The sequence below is a fragment of the Strigops habroptila genome, chromosome 7 (assembly GCF_004027225.2).
Source record: "Strigops habroptila isolate Jane chromosome 7, bStrHab1.2.pri, whole genome shotgun sequence".
Lineage (NCBI taxonomy): Eukaryota > Metazoa > Chordata > Aves > Psittaciformes > Psittacidae > Strigops > Strigops habroptila.
Window position 1 is genome coordinate 63,460,921 of NC_044283.2, and position 23,524 is coordinate 63,484,444.

Here is a 23,524-nt window from a genome sequence, read left to right on the forward strand (position 1 = left end):
TATGGAGATGACTAACGGTGTTATTTGGATAAGGCTTTCAGCTACACTCAGTCCCTTACAAGGGCCGTTTCCTGTTTATCTGACAGGCATGTCACATTTTTCAGGCATCCCATATACAGTTGTAGAAACAGTGAATTTTGACTGGGCTTCTTGTATACACCACCTGCGTGAGGCCATGGTGGTTTCCAATGTAAGGAGACAGGCAATGTTTTTCAAAACACAAGGGTGACCAGAGCATGGAGAAAAACAAAGGGAAGGCCACATATTCTGCATATGCTTTCATCCTCCTTACTATTGAATGAAAAACAGCAAAAGCACCCAGGCAACTCTGAACCAACACTGAAAATAAACACCACACACAATGAGATCACCAATTCCACAATCAGGTGATCCTTTCCCCCCGCTCCAGTCCAATGTGATACTCACACGCAAGACAGCCTCCGTGCATGTTCAGCTGTGAAGTTCCAGGTATGACCAATATGTCTGGGATTGTTCCATGTCCCAGCACAGCTATATCCCAGTCACCCACCCACAGCTGCTGGCATAGAAAGGAGCATTTCCCATACTTTTTGAAGTGACACTAAGAAAACCCAGCTATGAACACACTCCCTTGGTACTTCTTCAACCAGCTCCTCTTTGTGTACCTGTTTTTCACCAGCTCAGCTTCCCAGCTACATCTGTGTCACCACTGCTGCTCCTCTCACTCCTCCACAAGGCAGTCACCGACACAGTGCTGGCTTGAACTTGTTTCTTTTAGGGTGACTGGGGCAGAGAAGGGAGAGAAATTAAGACTAGGAACAGCTTTCAATTCCTCTCCCTAAACAATTTTGCTTATTATAAAGCAATACCATACCCATGTCCAATTGATAGTGGGGTGTGTATGCTGGGGGGAAATATCAGAGGCCACTACACTAGAAAGAAGATCAGGAAAAAAATTAAAAAAAGGTAAAAATTCACCAAGTTCCGTGAACCCTCCCTTGCCTCTGTATGCACACCCTTTTTGCTTTGCTTCTGATTGATTACTCACAATACGGATTAATCTGGAGCTTATGTGTTGCTAATAGACCCCATGAGCCAGAATGGCATTCCTCAAAGTATGCTCTGCTGAACCTGGCTCCTCAAACTTGAGGTTCCTACCTCAAGGTAACCTGTTAAATTGTCACATGTGCCCATGCTAACAATAAAAGATCCCAGCACTTTTCTAGGAACCCTTTTGAAGATTATATATTTCTAGAAAGTTTCATATTTTATTATTTTGATAAGAATGCAAATAGCTGCTTTGTATTGATGTAAGCTCATCAAATTCAAACTAAGCCCTATTGCTGTATCTGTTCAAACTTGCTCCTGTGTCTTGGGGAAATCACAGGAACACTCAGGGAAATGACTTGATTCCTGAAAGACCAAATGCAATACAGAGGGTCAGAAAACAGATTGACAATGTCCAGAAGGTACTCTGAATTAGCACCAAATCAATCGTTACCAGTAGGGGTACAAAGGAACCCCACACCCAAAGTAAAAGCTACCCCATGAAAGAGTATTTACAAAGCTGCTCTCCTGGCACAAGATAAAAATCCAAGTCCTGGAACCGTTAAGTCTTCAGAGCATGCAGATCAAGGTAGCTTCCTTCTGCACTGCTTTAGAGAACAGCATGGACCAAATCCAACAGACACAGGGATTAAGCTGTGTTTGAGAGCCTTGTAAAGTTTGTTTGTAGTCAAACCACTGCCCAACTCATGTTCAAAACGGAGCCATGCTTGGATCCGGTTTTTAAATAGTGCTGTTGCCAGCACTACGGCCTATGGTGATTTTGACTTGAGGAGACTGGTCCACAAGCTTGAAGAAGTATCTGATGGGGCAGCAGCCCTCTTCCAGTCTCCACACATGTATGTGAAAATGCTCAGGATTACCAATCTCAAAAGCATCAACAGAAGGCAGAAGTGAAGGTCCCAGAGGTGAGACAGACCCTGCTCTCCTGCCAAGAACCAGTGCTCTGGGAAAACAGTGAATCTTACTGCAGCACTACACACATCAAGCCTCGTTCTCCCGCTTGTACTAAATTCAACTCAGTAATCTAATGAACAGAAAACCAAGAAGTTCAAAGTAATCGTACAAGGAAGGGTACGGGAAGGGGAAGTTAGGCACACCATTTTTCTTTACATAAAGGAATGTTTTTACATGTCACGGGATACTGGGAAAAAAAGAACCTGCAATGGGAAAGTTAGAATATTCTTTACAAAGGCAAACTGTGTTGTTCCCATCACGTCTAAGCAAGTGACCTATCTACTTAAACCAAACTCTTTGAGCAAGGAAAGCCTGTTTGGCATGCACAGAATCCTCTCTAATACAATTATAGCTCATTTTACATATACTACAATACAGTTGTAAGTGGCATGTTTTTATCACTGCTGTGATATCAGTGCTATCAGTCTTTATGACTGAGAGATCTTCAGTCCTGTTTACCATCTGAAGCATGTGAAGATGCTCACTTCTTCCAAATTCTCACTCTAAAGCAGCCTCCTCTGAGCTTTATGGATTTAAAGTCTTAGATGAGCTGGCAGAATCATGAAGAGATGATACACATTTTTCAACTCACACCTTAGCAGCAGGATGAAAAGGGGACATCCCAAACCAATTTCTAAGAGAAAACTAGGAATCTGCACCCACTGGAATAAGAATTCTTACATTCCTGAAAAGTGACTGAATCTAATTCAGAGTTTTAGACTGTTTGTAAAATTTGGGGGTTTGTTTGACATTACTTTTAATGACTTCAGCTGCACATGACAAGTAAACATACACTGAGTATCCACATGCCATTTTTAACTGTAAAGCATTTATCAGACCAGATTAAAAACTATAACCATCTTGTCCATTCACTGCAACAGACCTGCTCATCTTTGTACCCAGGTCAAATCGGTGGCAGTTTGCTGCACCACACAGATGTGTCACCTGCAGTGGCACAGGATCAGGCACAGCACCTCACGAGGCTGGCAGCCCCTGGCAACAAGGACCACTGCAGCCGGCCCATGCATATCAGCAGCCCCTGCAAACGAGAGCCAGGTCCCAGCGACACAGCTTGCTTTGTCCCACAGAGGCCTCCCCTCTGAGCAAGTCACCAAGGCAAGCAGAGTAGAGGAGCTTCATTCTACAAACCGCACAAGTTATTTATTCTGGAGCCTGTTGGGAGAGATGATGAGAACAAGTGCAACGCTTGCTTGTGAAGCTGAAGGCAGCAGTCAGACAACACAACCTCTAAATACAAAGCCCAAGCACCCTGGCTGACAATTTCTGTCATTTCAGTCAGATGCAAACCAAGTGACATACTACTGTAGAGAGGAGGGAAGGGCATTTTAATAATTGTCAAAACCTTTAAAACAATAATCTGAAGGAAAACTGAAATCCAATAGCACAAATCTGTCCCACTTAACCTTCCTCTTTCAAAAAGCATTTGAGACAGCAGCGGTTGAAAAAGTGGTGCCAGTGAAGCATGCATATCTTTATGGGTGGCTTCCAGTGCCTAAAGCAACCCATAATTCTTTACCTGCCTATCGCAAGCAAATTGTAGAAAAGTTTTTGTCTGACTGGAACATAATGTCCAGCAGGTATGAGAAAAGAATCAGACAAAAAGCTGCTTGCAAAGAGTTAGAAAAATCAAGGGAAGTCATCAAGAGTACAGAAGTAGGGAGGGGAGCTTAGGGAACAGAGAAGAGAGAACATCCCCTAAAAGGATAATGTAACAAGGTGTCTCTCTTCATTGAGCTGTTTAAGTCAAGGACAGAGGGGACAGGGTAAAGCAAGAGCCACTTTCGCTTCTCTCCTGCACAGAATTACAAATGTATTTGAAGAAAATGATCTGTAAGATGATACATGTAAAAAATACATTGCTCTGCCGTGACTGGTGATGGTAGAGTTATGTTGTATATTTAGGCGTGCATCCAGAAAAAGGTGACTGCCAGTTCACAGTTATGAATCATGAATTTCAAGAGCAGAATAAGAGGTTACAGTGTGCTGAACAGAACCAACCAGCACTAATTATTAAAGAGACCATCAAAACACAGTTAACTTCCATGATGTCAATTCAAAGGTTTAAAGTGTGGCAAGACAGAGGAAAAATTAAGGAGATAGGCACACCAAGAAAGGACCATATAAATTTCATACATGTCTGCGTTGATTTATTGTCTTCAATTGACAACAGACACAGAACTGCACTCTTTGAAGCTAGAAAAGACAACTGCAGTTGTGGAAACACAGCTACAGTAGCAAGAGAAGTGATTTAATAAGAAAGTGGTTTTATCAAACTAGACAGCAATACCAAGTTAGCGAGCATTACAAAATCAGGGCCAGTATTCAGATACAGGATATGTTAAAACATGAATTATTTCTCTCCATAGCTTCCTAAAATCACACAAGTAACTGTGACTACCTCTCTTAGCTTTCAACAAGTCTTTTAAAGATTCACTAGAGACTTTCAAATGGTTAAAAAGCCATCTCCGCCTGGGGAGAATTATTTTCTTTCCAGCACTTACAAGCTAAAGCACAGATTTCAAAACACATTCAGCTCCATGGAGGTAGTTGTTTGCATGTATGTTCCCTGCTTTTCCCTCAATTCTTTTTCTAAAGCGGTTATCCATACCTTATCAGTTTCTCCTAACAGGGACCATCTTAGCTTTTCAACTTGAAGTAGTGTCTTCTGTGTTTAACTCCGTTGTTCAGAGGACTAGACCCAGGACATTATGGGGAAAGAAAACCAAACAGGTAGCAGGGACTCACCTGGTTACAGAGCTGACACTGCAGACTCTCTGAGTTTCTAGCTCTCATAATTCTGTTTTGTGAGAAGTCAGCAAGCAACTCTTTTCCTTCTGTCTTGTCCTGTGCATTTTCCAGCTTTCTGACTCCAACTATACAAAGTGGAGCAAATCAGTTAGAAAACTTCCCCAAGGCACTCCAAAAGTCTTCACAAGAGTATCAGGCTAGCAGTTGCCTCCTCCAAGATAACTTCTGTCCTACCTCCTATTTTTCTGGCTATTAGTCTGCTGTGGTTTAACCCCAGCTAGCACTTAAGCACCACACAGTTGCTTGCTCACTCCCCTCTGCAGGACAGGGGAGAAAATTGGAAGAATAAAAGTGAAAAAACTTGTGGGTTGAGATAAAGACAGTTCAACAGGTAAAGCAAATGCCACACACACAGCAGATTAAAAAAAGGAATTCACTCACTCCTTCCCATTGACAGGCAGGTCTTCAGCCATCTCCAGGAAAGCAGGGCTCCATCACGTGTAATGGTAACTTGGGAAGACAAACGCCATCGCTCCCAACGCACACACCCCCTTCCTTCTTCTTCCCCCAGTTTTATACGCTGAGCATGATGCTATACAGTCTAGAATATCCCTTTGGCCAGTTGGGGTCAGCTGTCCTGGCTGTGTTCCCTCCCAACTTCTTGTGTACCCCCAGTCTACTCACTGGTGGGGTGGGGTGAGGGGCAGAAAAGGCCTTGGCTCTGTGTAAGCACTGCTCAGCAGTAACAAAACATCCCTCTGTTACTGACACTGTTTTCAGCACACATCCAAAACATAGCTCCATACCAGCTGCTGTGAAGAAAATTAACTCTACCCCAGCCATAACCAGCACACAGTCCCAGGTGCTACTCCAGTGCAATCAGCTGATCTAATACTGTGCAGCTGTGCCATCACATGAAGGCACACTTCTTCCTTACATCTAATGCCTCCTCACCACAAACAAAAAGCTGGATAACAGATAAAGAAATTGGAGTGTACACTTCAACAGTATTAATAGCATAGAAAAATTCACAAGAGAAGGAACTTACAAAGACTGGGAAGTATTATCAGAAGGACTACCACAGAAAGTTTCTGCGACACTGCAGTGCTAGTATTTTCTAATTTTAATCCCTGTTTAGGAAAACCAGAGAGGCATTACAGCCTAAAACATAGAAGACACTAGCATTCAAAAGCAGTCACAACATAAAACTGTCTTTTCTTACTCCAAACTATTTCAAACCTGGACAGAATCACCCGAATATGAAACCATCCAAACAGAAATGCTCTTAAGACTTGCATGATGGATAGTTACAGCACTGATATAAAAAAAAGTTACTACCTCAGTGCTGCATTCCAGCAAAAGAAAGGAAAGCAGCTGGGAACAGCTGGAATTTAATGTAGCAAGAGCTGAAAATGGAAAAAAACAGAGACGGTGACTGAACAGCAAAGAGCATTTTTTCTCTTTTTGGTCGTATTTAAATTTTACTTATGTTTAAGACTTACATTTGTGCTATGACTGCTACTTCATGAAAAGTACATGTTACATTGAATTAAAAAAAAAAAAAGGATCTGTTCATGGAACTTACAAATACAGAAAAAGACATACACATACATACATACATACATGTGGCTGCATACATGTTCCTCTGTTCCTCAGCTTTCCTTCATGCTCCTGTTAGCACTGCATGGTCCATTATAGCCAGGCACAGGCGCTGGATCTCCAGTCAACCCCCAGTCTCTCAAACTCCCATCACCCCAGCACCTGGCAGCCACTTGGCAGCTGCAAAGGGACAGTCCTTCCCTCACCTCTTCCAAGCAAAGGCACAGCAAAAGGAGCAGAGGCTCTTCACCACAACCATGGCAAGGAGCAGTGAAAGCCCACTGACCATCCAACCTCAGCAAAATCTCCTCTCGTACAGGTACTGTATGTTGAAATCTCACAGAAATTTAACTAAGTGGCCAGAATACTTCAGTGTTACTGTAACCATTCTAATCTTTCCTGGTTAACAAATCTTTCTCTAGAGTACCCATTTACAGTACCCATTTATCTCATATACTGAGTTTAGTAACTAACCTGGGGTTAGTTAGTAATCTAGGGTTACTAACCTGTACTGATCGTAAGTGTCTAAGCTCAGCCTATCTTCATTTCTAGTTGTTCCTTCTCCAAGACCATCTTTATGTGGTTTGTAAAGAGTCTACTAAGAAGTGAACAAGACAAGGTTTTAATCAAATGTAAGCAGTAACAACAGGTTTTATTCAAAACTTCCAGTAAAGAGGACCCACTAGTTTTGGAATAAAGGTACTTGAAGTACTACAGCTTACATGAATATAAAAGATCAATGAGAAGAAAATAAACCAAGCAGTAAAAAAAAAATTAAAAATTAAAAATATATGTTTTCTTAAAGGTTTGAAATAGACCCACAGAGGGATTTTGAATTCCTCCAAATAATTAACAGTTACTAGGTTTGGCAAAACAAGATTCTCTTACAAAATTAAAAGCCTACTTCTCTTACATAAACTGTATAAAACTGCTCAATAGTTTAAGAGCACTCTGTACAATTTTGTCTTGAAATACATAGAGCTGCAGCTCACAAACTGCAGGAATTAATCATTTTGTCCTCTTCATGGGTAAAAGAATTAGCCAGCTGTACGATTGTTCTGGGGGAGAACGAAGAGGCAAAAATAGTCAGAATTAACAAGATGAAGCCACTATAAAAATGAAATGCACAGCAAAACTCAGACCTCAGTTTAAACTAACAAGCTATGTTTACAACATATTCTACATTTCAGTTGTCACTTTCCCTTCCCACTCCCACCGCCCCCCATTCAAATATCCCTAATTCCTTTATGGTCTAAATCTAATTAATTTCTAAACTTTCAAATACACCGTACATACATTTAGCAAAAAACATACCTAACATTCTTACAGCAGTATGGTCAGGACACAGTTTCAAAGGTTATTACGCAGTTACTGAGATTAAACCTTATGACTTTTTCTTTTAAAGAGAACAGCAACCATCAGCTTAGACAAATGGTTTTAAAATGTACTGCAGAGAGCCTGCAAAGAGCAGGCTTCACCAACAGCACCCCAGAGGACACAGGGGATAACAACGAGAAATTGAAAGAGAATCTCTGAGTGCCAGCTACAGGAAGATCCTTCTGGAGCTCGGTCCGACAGATTGTGGTTTTGGCTCGGTCGTCCCCGTTGCATTAAGCCCTGCAAACCAACTTTGCAATAGTACATTACAATGTAAACTAAAATTCTTGATAGCAACAGTATGTCAAAGGGCTTTATTATTTATTTTTTTTTCTGAATCCAACAGTTGGTCACAGAAGTCAAGTATTTTCATGGCTCTTTTTCAGCTGTTGCCAGTTCGGGGCGGGGAGAGAGGGGGAATAAAAATGCGTGTGTCTGACTCATACATCTTTCAAGTACATGCAAGGCTCAATTGTTTCCAAAATGCAGGAGCTTGGGACCTTTTAAGACACTGAAGAAATGGGATTATGAGGAGAGCCCATCTGAGTAAGTACTTTATCCAACCACTGAAGGGGACCATGAAGATGTATCTCTATCCAGCATGGAGTGCTTGTTACATCTTGGCGATGATATTCAGCTCCCCAACCCTGGAAACAGAATCATAAGTGGAGAAAGGAAAATAATCACCTTATTTTAGAATATCAAACATGTTACAAGCACACTTCAATCATCCTCTTTCTTACCGAAATAATCTAGCTTTTAACAGTCATTACCAGCAGAGTAGCATAACACCCTTGAGGCACCAACTATTATCATGTTTCAACGAACAAATCTGAAGGGTTGGGGTTTTTTTAAAATAATTAAATTTGGAGGAAGTGTCATTTTGAGATCTTTTGATCTCATGGAATATAAGTCTTAAATTCTTCAAGACATAATCTGTGGCAGTGCAAAATTTCCCCATATCTCACTGCCAGCTGCATGATGTCCCAGTAAAGCCTCTGAAGAGGGGGATAATCAAGTCTTCTCTGCAAAACCGGAAATAGAACAAACCGGGGGGAAATGCTGCCGAACAGATCAATAAATTAAAAAATGAGGTCATAAACGGACATTATGGAAGTGGGGGTGAGGCATCTGTCTGACAAGAACCAAAGCATCATTCGCAGGATGGACATGATAAACAAAGAGATAAATGAGAAACATTCCTCTCTGGAGAAAGAGGGCATGGTCACTCCCCAGTAGGCTATTTCTCAAATTATGACAAAATAGGTCTTGTTTCAGCTCATACCTGATTCAGTTACAGTAATTACCAAAGATATAAGCACATATTTAAACAGCATTCAAAATCATTTTGTAAGTGAACCATTTTGACGGTAGGTCTGGAGACAAGACTAAAACAGCCACAGGTACACTTTACTCTGCTCTATATTAACCCCTAATAAAGGAATTACCGAACTCCAACACAGGTGGCAGCAGCTCTAAACTGTGCAGCACGACATCCAATACACACAAAGTCCTGTGGAACTGTTCAGGCAACACTGCCACACAACTCTATAGGATGCAGAGCTATAAACAACTCATTCTGTTTTAGGAACCCCTGTCCTCACAGATCTGAAAATTTCTATCCTCCTGTCAAGAAGGGTACTTCAGCATATTACCATCTTCATTTGACTACTTTCACGTATGTGACCAGCCCTTTTATATCAGTGCCTATGTTGACACAGCCACATCACTAATCTTGACCTTGCATGCCCCCCTAGAATAAAAAGTTATGTATATTTTGGGAGTTTGGGAGTTGAAAGTTATATATATTTGGGAGCTGCTGGTCAAGACCAATTTAGAGGGCTATGCTATCTACACTTCCACAACCACCGTAATGACTTACAATGCAGTCCCAGCTCAAGTCTCCAAAAATAGTACCCAGGAACGGGAGCATGAAGTTCAACTGGGCCTCTTACAGAGCAGGAGATGGCATGGACAGTAACAATGGACAAAAAAGGGACAAAAGCTGATGCTACATAATGAATTGGTGTCTTTTCCATTTTCAGGCTATGTAATTAATGACTCAATTCTTTTCAAAACTTACTTATACTGTATCTTGCCACATGCCACAAAATGAAAAAGACAAGCCCTATAATTCCAGAGTAACTACGCAAATAATTCTATATACACAAAATCTATACACATATTAAAAGCTAGAATTCAACTGAAACACTACAAATTTACAAGAGGCAATTCAGTGAAATTAGAATAGTTAACAGACATGACAGAAATGCTTCACAAGTGACTACAGACTTATGTGAAGAAACACCTTCTGCAAGTCACCTCAAGCTTTCAAAGTATCTGCCTCAGACAGATTTTTGTCCACAAAGGCAATTTTGTTTCATGACAATCTGTATGGTCTTACACTTAAAAATTATTCTGCACCTAAGACACAGGAACTACTAACAGGTCAACTGAGGGAGACACTGGACCATTCAAAATCATGTCATTAAGAAAAACCAGTTTGTTTTGCTTACAAAATAATCTCAAGCAAATTTTCACATACCTTTACAAAACTCATACGGAGGGTGCACATCTTCGTAAGCTCATACACTGTCTCAAAGCCATGGTTTACCGACTGAGCCAAAAGCTGAGCAAACTCTTGATTATTGAAAATCTTCAAACTGCAGCCACTGGGGATTTTGCAGACGGTTGTGGGATGGAACCCGTGATGGTAGTTGCAGTTCCGGCTTTGCACAAAAATACTGCTGTCGCTAAGACATTCTGCATACACTTCCCCACCAACATAATAGAGATGAACACCTGAGAGAAGAAGGTTGACATAAGGAGGTTAGACAAATTCGCACTGTGTATCTACTTTTAATGCTCTGCCTCAACACAGATATGTTTCTGCTTAGAGATAAACATTAATTGCATACCAGAGCACAGAATCATCGAATGGGTTGGGTTGGAAGGGACCTTAAAGATCATCTAGTTCCAACTTCCCTGCCATGAGCATCATCTGTCTTTAAACTTCATTTTTACTCTTGTTTCATCAGCAGGCAACTTGAAAGGAGGGTGTGTATGTATGTATATGTAACAGGAATCGGCATTTCCTGCATTTTAACATGTTGTGTATTCAACAACAATAAACTAGCAAGCACTACAGTAGTTTTGATGCAGTACATTGGATGGCTTGACCACTTGAACTTCTTCTCTTTATATTTATATAAAACAATAATTGGGAATGCAAGTGGAGAGAGCAGAAACCTACTGCATAATTCGCAGATACTCAACCAGCCCCAAGCTGGATTCTCTCTGGAAATGTCCTGAATACTATTTTGGGTAGCATGAGTTTTTTCAGCTTGGTTTAATTCTAGAAAGCTGGGAAAAAAGAATGGCCCTTATATTCCTCAGATTTAGCTGTCAAATGGGGGTAAACACAAATCTTAATAGTCCTTTCCCCTTCTACTGCCTGCTCCCTCACCTGCCACTGATGGCAGCAAGCCCCAGAAGAGCAACATACAGGGAACCTTTGTGGAGATTTGCTCTCAGTAGGAATCAATTCCAAAGGCTTTGAGAAAGCAAGAAAATTCACCTTTCATGTTTAAAAATGGACTATTTGCTGGTTAGATCTTTCACCTCCCACAATGTCACGAGCCAGAGAAGTGAACACATAGAAGAATTTAAAAACTAAATCTAAGTCCAGTCAGAAGCCTTGACTGTGCTCCATCATGTAAGATTTTGCCGCTTACTATGTGTGTACCTGTGTGAGTACATATATACTTCCACCTGATCTGCAAAAACATTTATGGCTATGTCTTCAAGTTTGGGATTTACTCTTCCTTCCTCAAAGACTAACAGTTCTACGTGATCATTAGCTGCACACATTTACTTATTCCAATGTGTCTCTTCCACACTCTGCTTCAGTATATAGGCAGTAAAGTGCTTCAGCAGAACTCTGCTTGCAGCTGGGTTATTTTTAACAGGAAAATGAGGTGTTAAATAAATATCCTGATACTTGCTAAGATGGATGGGGAGGAAAAGAAGAAAGAAGTATTAGGACTTGAGTGGCACAGCACAGGTGTGGTGTACTGCGTGAGAGCTGCGCAAGTCCTCATGTACAGAAAAGCTCTCCAGATCGAGGGCTCAAACTTGAAGACCCAACAGTTCTCTTCAGTTTCAATTCTTTCCTCCTCTAAGGAGGAGGAAGATACTTCATTAATTGGCACTTAGAACAACACGCCGCACTGCTTGGGGCATGCTGAACAATACACCCCACTGCCTGGGGCATGCTGAACCTTCAACTGTCTCAGAAAATTTAGAGTTTACTACTAATGTAAACACCAAAAAAAATGCCTGGCAGGAATGCTCCACTGCAGAAGGCAATGTCAAGCTTTACCTGTCGTTCACATGGCAAGTTCTAATAAAACTGTATTAACCCCGAAACTTTTCTCATTCATGGAACACTGTCACAGCCATAGAAGGGAAGCACAAAATTCCCACTGAAAGAATCACCATCCTGAGAAAAATGCATTTGGAAAAACTGTTTTATCAGGTTGTCTCTGTAAATACATGTTAGGATAGTTAATTTATGTTCGAACTAAGGCTAGGTAAAGATCTCATGCCAAGAACTAGAATTTGGATTTCCAATACACACCAATAATCAAGATAAATCAAGACATTTAATTAGACAAACTTCCTTAAGCTCTCATTCTAATTAAGACCATAAGCCTTCTGGCAATTAAAAACTGATTAAGCGTAAAAGGTTCCTGTAATTACACACCAGGTAAGAACAATACTTTTCTTATAAGACCTGGCCAAAAAATTACATATTTACCAACAAAAGCACTTATGCCATGCACTTGGGAAGACCAGCTTCGGCTTGAGACAAGTGGCCTAGGCTGTCATTGTCTAGGGGAAATGCCCACCCTCTCCCAAACCCAAAACAGATGGAAAGATCCAAACCTTACCTTTGCCAATATGCCGCCTTGTATTCTCAATGGTGGAGTTGCGGTTAACATTCGAGAGCAGCCCCAGGCAAAATCTGTTCTTGTTGTTGGAAGGATCAGTGAAGCCATCCACCAGGACACTGGTGGAAGAAGCATGGAACGCCTCCCCAACACGATTATTCAGCTCATAGTAGACAATGGAGCACCAATGCTTCGGCTCTTCATAAGCAACTGCCTGAACATCTGTGAAGCAACGATGGAAAATGTTACAATCTAATGGCACTGGAATATAAGCTCAGGATGTAAAGATTCATAAAGCTGCAGATTTTGGCTGCAGATCTCTGAAAGATGTGCTGGATAAGCAATTGCAGCTAAATGAAGGCTTTTCTATCATCAATTATATTTGAACTTTTCATAGCCACAGACATACAACAGAAAAATTTCACCATAACTTTACTTGCACAAGACTCACAAAAGACAACGGTTGGCACTAAATATCAACGGAAAAGTGCAGGAAGCTCCTGGGCACACATGAAGCAGTGCCCCACTATCGCCGCCCAGTTTTCTACATCACATTATGGTGCGGGACCAGACAGCAGGAAATGCTGTGATTATATAGCTCAGCTTCCTTTCTAATTTAGTAAATGAACTTCTACTTCATCTTACTCAGCTACCAAATTACCACCTCTGTGGTTACTGCAAAGCTGTATAGTGATAGGGAGAAACAACATCACATCATTGCACAAGAGGCCATTTCTAACTTTGAGAACCAAGAAATATAGCAAGGTAGCTTAAATATATGTAGCTGGCAGATCAATCTTTCAGCATTCAGGGTGTGCACGAATCTTTCTCCTGAGCTTCTCTCTCTAAGAGAGAGGGACATTTGTCTGCAGAACATGCATGAAGTACATCTTCAGTACGAATAGATACTGCTTGGGATTGAAGGCTGAACAAGGGTATAATGGGCAGGATCCTAACAATTACACTGGCCTGAAGAGCTGATGAAATAGAGGAAGACATTAGTTATTGAGAACTTTTTATTCATCAAGTGCTACCAAACGCAAAATCTGCAACTGTTCATCACCAAAAGAATTACTTGTTGAGCAATAGCAAGGATTTCCTGGAACATGGTTTTCCAGACTAAAACCAAAGCAGCTCCTCACTGAAGCTGGGAATTGTGCAGCATGCCGACAGGAAATTCCTGGTTCACAACTTCCACCCATCAAGCTCTCGAAACACATTAAGGGTTGAGGTAACACTTGTGACTGTGGACAGGGAACAATTTCTCCAGATGATACCAAAGGTCTTTACCAAAGAGTTTCTTTCCCTGTGGGTGTGCAACAACAGCATAGGTTTCTTCAGATATCTCCACCCAGTGCACATTCTTTCAAGTGACAAATACAGCTACAAATTATTAAACTGCCTCCAAATAAAAGGAGGCTAGTCAAGGGATGTGGTTGCTTTATGTGGTTTCCTTTAAATGAAAGAGACTATTTCACTGCTAAGCTTAGCACAGTTGGACTTGCTGCTAAAGATACTTTGCAGATTGAAGTTCCAACTACAGGTCGAATGCTAAAATGAAAAGCAGATTGGTATTACAGGAAAACTTGTTTCTCTGGCCAGAGATTTTCTTCTCCCAGCCCCAAATCTTTACTGAAATCAGCGAACTAAGACCAGTGTTCATATTTTCCTCTATTCACAGATCACACCACTATGAGTTTTCTGACACATGCAAAACAAAAACCAAAAAGTCCCCCCCAAACCCAGCAGATACAAAGGTGGCAAATAATCAAGAGCAGGATAACACATCCTTCATCACTGTGCCAAACTTCTGAGCATAGTGTCTACTGCTGACCTATAACTTCCTTAAAACCCTGGTAGAAATGAGCTGATCTTTCCTGATACCCTTGCATTGTCTATAATTTCATGTCACTGTAAAAAAAAAGAAAAATCATAAAAAATCCCCACAAGTAATTAATTATTAGTAAGATGTTACTACCCTTTTAATTCCCAGGAAGATGCCAGCAATTATCAAAGCTGCAGCTTTGCCCCAGTCCTCAAAGTCAGGAAGAAATCGTGCCAGCTGGCCATTCTTACACAATTAATCATATCTCTCTCACACAGATTTCATACTAACTTCCTTACATTTGCTTCAAGTCATGCAGAGCAGGTGCGTTCAGTCTCTCTATTCCCAGCATGGGCCAACAATGGAAATCACCCAAGTTCATTGACAGGATGCAGCTTGTTAAATCAAATCTCCTAGACTAACAAATCACCATGAAGTACATGCTTCTAAAAAGTCTGCAACCAACATGGTGCAGTAAGTTCACAGTAAAAACTCTTCTTGTACAACCTGCAGCAGATTTTTTAAAGTAGCATAAATATATGAATAATAAACACATGAAGGCACACAGACGTAAGGGTTGGTCAGTTTGTTTGTTTAAATGAAGGGACAGAGATGAAAATGCATTTACTAAACTACTAGGAGGGAAAAATACTAATAGACACAGCTTTTATTTTTAGATGGTGGAATGTTAAAAAGTAAGAAGAAAAATGCAAACCCTTTTCTTTTTATCAACTCATGTAATAGAGGAATTCTACAGTACTTGAGTATTTTGTTTAAGGGATAAACATGCAAAGGACTGCAGTTAGGCATAAATGTTCATACACGTACTTCAGGCCAGCAAGGACAATGCATACACACAGAATGTACGGGGCCAGGGAAAAGTGGAAATGCTACAGATGGGGTTTATCACATGCAAAACTCACTCCATGCAAAGAGTAAACAGGCTTATACAAAAGCTATCCAAATTGTTCTAAGAGGACAAATATACTTCCTGAAACCAGACATTAATCTTAGCAACAAAACAAGTAAAAAGGAAAAAAAAAAAGGGCAAAAAAAGGAAAAAAAAAAAAATCAAACAACAATTAGATTTTTCATACACTTGTGATCTTGATAATCATTCTGGCACAGGATCCAGCTTGCTGCTCTTTCTTGGCACAGGCCACAACTGTGTAAAGCTTATGTGTTCTCTAAAGGGCCTGTTTCTCACAATGTGATGAATGCACTAAATCCTTTAGTCAGCAGTCACGGTTGGTTGCAAAGGCTTTAAAAAGCAATGTGTAAAAAGATGTCTGTGTCATAGTACATAAAGCAACAGGGTTTTTTTTTAATACAGATTTTAAAGTCTGTGGAAACACCACACCTCAGGCCGACAGCTCCAAATTCTGAACCAAGTGCTATCACCACATGACTCAAAGATAGAAAAAAAACGAGAAGAGAGCGTGGAACACCACAAAATTAAAAAAACCCAACCTCCAACCACCTTATGACCAGAAGGGTAAATTACTAGAAGCACAGCATACTCTTTAAGGATGGAAGTTTGGAATTCAGGACAAAAACATAGTAAGAACAGGCAATTTTATGAGATTTACTGTCTCACAGATAAAAATACAGATACTCCAGTTGCCCATGTAAAATGTCTCTGAGAGTTTACATAACTGACAGTATTAGCATCCATCTAATCTTTACTTGGAGAGCTATACATGACCATATCTACTGTCATCCACAATTCAGCAGGCCTAATATAGCATTAACTGCATTATCCCAGTAAATCAATATAATCATAAGAGAGAAAGAGATTCTTTTCCTTGGATAACTGTAATTTCAGCATCGCACACAGAAACATGCAGAATCATAGAATTCCTTCTGTTTGGGGATTAGTGGAAGTTCCAGATACAAAACATAAAACGACTTTGGTCATTCATAAAATGACTTTGGTCACTGAATTGGTTGGGAGTAAGAAAGTAATAAGCCCCATACAGTTTACATTTTTAAAGAGTCATGTGATAGCTACTTGTCCTAAATGAATATTTACAATTTTTTATCTCCAGATTCAATATTTCATCCCTTACAGCGACAGAAATAATTACATGACTGGTTTTTAATAAAGACAAAAACTTCCATAACAACATACATCCGAAATTGAAACTCAGTTATTAAAAGTAAGCTCTGAAAGTTCTTTACTTTTAAGAAGTGAAGCAGAAGACAAGAAGGAAGTGTTTTTACCTCCTCTGTGTATGTCGGGGGGAATTGCAGGTGCCATCATGTTGGTATCCATTGGCTGGGAGGTATCGTGTGTCATCTGATCTTCCGGAGGCAGGTAAGCAGGAGGTGGTGTATCAGCTAAATATAGAAAAGGCAGAGATACACGAGTCCTTCCTCTCTTGAAAGTATAGATACATACCCACATAAACAGTTTTAGCCTGGAAATGCTTCCAGCCTGACTCAGCTATAAACTTCCACCCACCAGAAATCTGAGAAAGCAATCACAGATCTTGAGTCAGGAAAGCAAAGAATTACTGTGCATATTAAGCACAACTGAAATAAAAACAAGTCACTTCCCCCCTGTCAAGCCACAAAAGAAAGCTCATCTATGTTCCCAGCCCACAGCTTTTGCAGACTGAAAGTGCCATGTAGACATTAAGGCACAAAGAGGTCTCAGCACCAGGCCAGAAGTAGGTATCAAATATGGTAAATGTGAACAGAAGCTGGAGCAGAAAACTTCCAGTTTGAACTTTCCTGTTGCCAAGTTGTTTCCATTAGAAAAGTATGCAAACATCCCAGATACATCCAAGGACCTTATTATTGTCATTGCAAAGTATTAGCTCTATTTCCCTACGTTGGGAACAGCAGAGTGTTCAGGAACCCAAATTCTGAAAGAAGTAGCCATCCAGGTCTGGAATTTATCTGTCAGTGTCTCTTACTGGTTGTACTGCCCTGTTCAGGATTGAATCACTAGCATAAAACCAGCCCATGCACAATGACCGTACTCACTAACACACTGCTTTCAGCCCTATTTGAAGCTTCCCAGCTGGGTACTCAAGTTGCCCTTCAGCTGCCTATTTACTTCTAGTAAAGCTTCCCAAATGGCTTCTTAGAAGTTGCAGGAAGTTGCCAATGTCATCATTTCCCAATACACCAGAGGACACTCTCCTCCAAACCAACTGCACAGAGGTGCACGCAAAGGGAGATTAGATTACCACTGTACTATCTCTGGCGAACACGGCTGCTGCTCACCCCATGTTTACTTCCATTACTGAGAGCATTGATTGCAAACTATCACAGCAAATAATCACAGGGGCCTCCAGAACCCTGAAAATCAAATTAGCACCAATGAAAGGCAGGAGAATCACTGCTTTGTAAGCATTTTGTGGGGTGGCAGGGGTTTTGTGTGGGTTTTTTTGGTTTTCATGAAATCTATTAGCTACTTATTGTTTAGCAGATAATCTGTTGAGAGCTTTACACCTAATGCTGGCAGGTACCTTGCTAATTCCCTTATGTGTATACCCTCAGTTGGATGATGAGCAGCAGAGAAAGACAGAGATGACAACAAGCCTGCATTAAAAGCTTAACAGTCTGCACTGGAGTTTAAGTCTTGTGCTTCACTAAGCCTTAAATGTTTGTGTGTGTGCAAACATATTGTTAGTGATGCACAGATAGGAAAACAGGATTGTACGGCCACAGGCAACAAATTAGCCACTATCTAGAAAGTTTTGAAGATCTCTGGATAACTGTGTTGCTCCTTTTTTTTGTATTTTCCAAAAGTCAGCCTCCTTCCCTGCTAGTACAAGACTAACAACTGTCCAGAGCTAAGCATCAAAGACATCAGTATCTTGACCTCCCCTCTAATTCAGTTTCTTCACTGCAGCTGCTGACTTGTCTTTATGGGCATGTAGGCAGAACAGACCCTCAAAGATCAAGTGAACTTCTACAAGCCAGTGCTCAGGAAGACCTTCTTAGAGAAGCCTTTATCTGTGCTGGATGAGCCCCAATCACACCAATCATATTAAAAAAGAAAGGAAGGAAAGGCAGCTGGTTTTGCGGCAACTTTTCACATTTGTTAGAAAGCCAATACAAACTCTCTTTCCTCCTGCCTCTGCAAATTCAGTAGTCTTCACTCACAAGAGAAAAATTTTAAAGAGAAACAACTATCAGCAGCAGAAATCTAAGGATGTTAACTTCATGTAATAGGAAACAGATCTTCACAAGTCTGTTGCCTTGTTTACACGCACCCTCCCTCAGCCCCCAAAGAAAACATGCAAACAGAACATCAGTAAGTATTTGTATGGCATCCTTCTCCTAGCATTTAGAACAAGAAATCTGTCTCAGACTGCTTCTGTAGTACTTTAATCCATCCACATGCAAAGACCAGAAAAAGACAGCTTCACAGAATTTTCTATGGATATCAGCCAACAAAGAAAGATTGTTACTTCTTTGACTTTAGGAAGTAAAACAGCCTGAAGATTTCTTTTCAGGGCCTTAAGGACCTGGTTTTTAGTTGAAATCTATTTGTTTCTTGAAATTACATTTATGTGAAGAAATTTTATCAAGTAGCAATAGCATGATCCCCTTGAGAAACATCCTTCAGCAGAACTAAAGCCTTGTGCTGAATTTATGATGATCTCTTTCCTAAGCAAGGATTATCTCTAGCATTACACTTCTAATTACACATTAAACACTATGTTTTGTGGGATAAACTGTTCAACTGGTCCCCAAAACATTCTGAATCTCTCCCCCTGTCCCAGAAGAGTTTTACTGTAATGTTTTAATTGTGTCACGATATTAAAACACTTAGTATTATTACTAGACAAAGCGATTATACAGTCTTTATTACCTTGCATCTCTCAGCTTGCTACTGAATGCAACTGCTGGCTGATAATTTGGTATTATTAAACAAAAAAATCACAATCCCAGTGATGTCCAACCACCTTCTCTGTTCTGAAGGGGAACCGAAGTTGACTGTACCTGGCATCTGGAAGGGACTTCCAGGGTCTGAGCTGGCTGGAGAATGTGGGTAGGTGCTACTGCTGCTTCCAGGCGAGTTTGGATAGCTGCTGTTGGGCGAGTGGGGGAAAGGGTGATTATTGGGTTGCTGAAAAGAGTCCGGGAAAGTAGCGTTGTGCGGCATGTGGGGCTCGTTTTGCCCCAGGTTGCGGAATTGGGCCAAGAGGCTGTGCTGAGGGTTGTACTCGCTGTGCCTCGGAACCAGCACTGGAGGAAGGACTAGAAAGGGAAAAAGAGGGAAAAGGCACAGCATTAGACACTCAGTTCTGAAGGACTAGGTTATACGGGGGAAAAAAACCACATTCTTCCTCCCCCAGGACATATTCACATCTGTCTTAAAAACAAGGTAGTCAAACCAGGAGTGCATGTCTAAGCAAGAATTCTTTTCCTTATATCCGGTTACTGCACAGCTTGAATTCATAGCAATTGTGTTAGCTACCTGGCTTGCCAGATGGGAGCTTGTTTTCACAGAGGGCCAGTGAAGAAGAGCCAAGAACAAACCACAGTTCTGCATTCAAGTTTTATTCGCACACCGAAATGCTGGGAAGTAAGCGCATTACAATGCTGACATGCAGTTCGTTCTGCTGCACTTGTGGTCCTGCTAATCACGTAATGGCCTGTAACCCAAACCCTTGCTAATAAGGACAGATATTTTTTCTGAAGACAATACTAATAGGCCTTGAACTCAAGCTGGTCCCAACAGCTGTAATTTTATTTTTAACCTGGACTATGTTCTTACAAGTTAGTATTAAAAGGGTTATTAACTCTTCAAGTCAGTTTACAAAATGTACAATTTAAACAAAATTACGTAGTTCAAAAAAACCAACTGAGCAGCAGTTGAGCTCCAACTATATGCTACTATGGGATCAGAAAAACACACATCAGAAACTACTAGTCGGTAGTCTCACCACACTCCCAAGGCCTCCTCACCAGCAGAGAAACAAAGGAATCTTTTTAACTGGGAATATGAACATGATACAAGATACACTAAGATATAAGAATCAGCTTTTTTCCAGTGCCTCAGCTTCTATCTTAGAATGCCTCACAGCAAAGTTCAAGCTACTCCAAGGATTAAAAGCTAGTCTTGTTATAGGCTGAGATTTTTGGGTGCTGGGGGAAGAGGAGAGGCAAGCGCAGGGAGAGGGAGATTCATGCACAAAGTAGCAGAAGTGAAATAACAAAAGTTATTTCTCTCCGCATCTGCCCCTTTTCAGCACCTTTATTTCCCAGCTCTGTGCCTGAGGGGGACTGCAAGAAACTCCCTGGGATAGGCTGCCTTTAAGGGAGGGTGCCAAAAACCCACAAAAACCTGTGAAAGCAAGCCAGGCTCCTGCCCTGTCCCCAGCACCTGGTGGGCACACAGAAGGGGAACAGGAGCATGTATTCACATCCATGCTATACAGACATAACCATCGCTCAGATTAAGAAAGGTGTTTTTCCCAGACAGCTTCTACATCTTGCCAAAACAAACAGCTTCTCTGGAGACAATGGAGCATCTTTACTCTTCCAGAAGCATTCAGATATTTATATGAGTGTCCTAGAGTCTGAGAGTACCAGGACACTGCCCAGTGCACCAGGCCTGAGGTCTAGATCCATGTTTAAAATGGATACAAAAGGATGCCACACAAAACTCACCCTTTATTCCTAAAGGAAGTCACAGATCAACAACAACAGGCGGGTTTCCCTTACTCTTTTCTTTTTGGCATATGTCTAAGAGAGAAATTAAGCCACCAGATTTTTGCCCACTAGTAGCATTAACGCAGGAAGAGTTTCACCCCAGAAATCTTCATTGAACATACACTCAGAAAAAAAAACAAAAGCCCAAACAAACCCCTCACTACTGAAATTAAGGCTGTCCATTAAGAGTCAGGAGCAGGTTTTAAAGATTTAATCTGATGTCTCATATCTCACTTCTTAGAGCAGCTTCATTGAGATTCCAACAGGTCTCAAATATTTGAAGAAGGTGGTCAGCCCTAAGTAGGTTTGTTTAGATGGGAAATTTTTAACTAATTCCACTTTAAAGGGACTATATTAAGTCTGTAATTACAGCATTTTCTGAAACAAAACACATCCATCTGCCATTCTCTGGAAGTTCTCAATTGCAAAACACCCAAGGAGAAGCTGCATCTCCTTTGGCTGTGCAGACTGTCCCTTGCCTCCAATGTAGCCATTCATTCTTACATATCGCTGGGAAAAAACAAAACAAAACATTAGAACAAATCAAAAGTTACTCAACATTCAGAGGGAGATCACAAATCCCCTCCTTCACAACGTGGCAAACGTCAAACCCAATCTCTCTGAATATTAGAATCTCTCAGAAATAAGCTCATTCTGTTAAACCTCACAGTCCTTTTGCAGCGAGGCTAAGCCCTATTTAAATGTCACAGTCAACATTTGCTGAGCTAATAAATTACCAGTGAAAAAAGTAACAATGAGATCATGTGTCAAAAAGTATTTTCTCTTTCCTGTCTTTATAATTCTTCCTTACTTTTCTAAGCATTAAAAACACAGCTTTCCTATCTCTTCCTTTCCTGTGGATGAAGGTCAAACCATTACTTTGCTGAAGTTAATTTGTGCAGAAAGTGCATCACCTACCTTTCCCACCCCCTACCTCACATTAAACAATGACACATATGACATCACAGGAAGCCACACAATTTATAGCATTTTAAAATAGCAGAAGAACAGGATATTTTCTGTATGTTTTCTGTAATTAAAATAAAGCAGTGCCAGATTTTCCCATGGTATATACACGTTTTCTCCTGTTGGGCAGAACCACTGGTGACATTTAGAAGGGCTCAAAATTAGAACAATTCCCTTCCCAGCTCTTCTTCACACAAACCCACACTTTTTCTCCAACTACGCCAAATGTTTAAATGCCAACTTCGAAATACACTTGGAAAAGGGGGAAGAGGAGAGGGGAGAAGAATACACCTGGTATTGATACAGCACAAACAGTCTCAAAAACATCATTGCAGAATTTACTTTGAGTGCTGCCCCTAATTCACATCCTCCCTCTGTATACAACCTTAAATGAGGAGGAACAGCCCTGAAAGGCAAAGTCAGGTAAGACAGAGACTACAGCACTCCAATTAGTCCAACTCCAAGACAGTCACTCACGGCCATAAACCTGATCTCCCTGCAGCTCTCAGGCTTTTTTGAAGGCTAGCTGCTCCTACCGGAGTCACAGAGGAGTTAATCTGAGTGCTGCTCACTCATGAGTGAAGACATGAGCACGGACCGGGACCTTCCCAAGTATGGAAGGATGCCAGGAGTTCAAAACGTAACGGGGGACACATGCCCTTCTTGCTCCCCTCACCCCTATGTAAGGCACTGAGCTTCTGGTCAGGTTGCAGACCTCGACCATATGGAATAACAAATTACTGAGGCTCAGTACAGCAGGGGAGAAGGCTGATCTGTGTTGCAGCTGCCAGCTCCAGGAAGAGGTATAATTGAAGGGGAGAAAGCATGCGAGAGTTATTCTGTGCTAAGCCAACACACCTGTTGCTATATAATAATGAAGCAGCACACATCTTTGCTGTGTTGATCTCTGCAGGGCGCTGCACTAACAGTTTGCAGACAAAAGTTTTCCTTTCCTCTTCACCTTCTTCAGCGGAAGGGAACACAGACACCAAAAAAAAACCAACAGAGTAAGATTTGTTCTTAAATATAATTGTTTCTGTTCAGCTGGGATGCACATATTGAAGGGAAACACACTATTAAATACACTGTTGGCTTAAAAAGCTACTGCAACAGATTTGCAAATTCAACCTCATTAAAATGGTTAAAACCAGTTAATGGAGTAGAACCACAAGTCATCTGACACCTTGATTTCTGTACTTTCTCAAACACCAGATTTAAAGGTTTTATGGGCTATACCATGGCTAAATTTTGCTCCAAGATTTTGTGTCAATGCAGAGCTGGAGTTGAGAGTTAATATATGACTACTAGCAGTAATGTTACTAGTAATGAGGAGGAAGATAAACCACCTGGAACATAC

At 40.9% G+C, this 23,524-nt stretch overlaps 1 protein-coding gene across 5 annotated transcripts in view; it reads right to left on the bottom strand.

Annotated features, from left to right (window-relative positions):
* Positions 1 to 6,989: 6,989 nt before the first annotated feature.
* The window catches only part of SMAD1 (SMAD family member 1), a 112,647-nt gene continuing 96,112 nt past the window's right edge, over positions 6,990 to 23,524 (bottom strand). For all 5 annotated transcript variants that reach the window (XM_030492236.1, XM_030492234.1, XM_030492238.1 and 2 more), the window contains exons 3-7: positions 19,486 to 19,743; positions 16,747 to 16,863; positions 12,699 to 12,920; positions 10,292 to 10,548; positions 6,990 to 8,393 (exon numbers count right to left, since the gene is read on the bottom strand). In XM_030492236.1, coding sequence (XP_030348096.1) covers positions 8,250 to 8,393; positions 10,292 to 10,548; positions 12,699 to 12,920; positions 16,747 to 16,863; positions 19,486 to 19,743 — 998 coding nt within the window. In that variant the 3' untranslated portion in view covers positions 6,990 to 8,249. The remainder of the gene's footprint in view (positions 8,394 to 10,291; positions 10,549 to 12,698; positions 12,921 to 16,746; positions 16,864 to 19,485; positions 19,744 to 23,524) is intronic.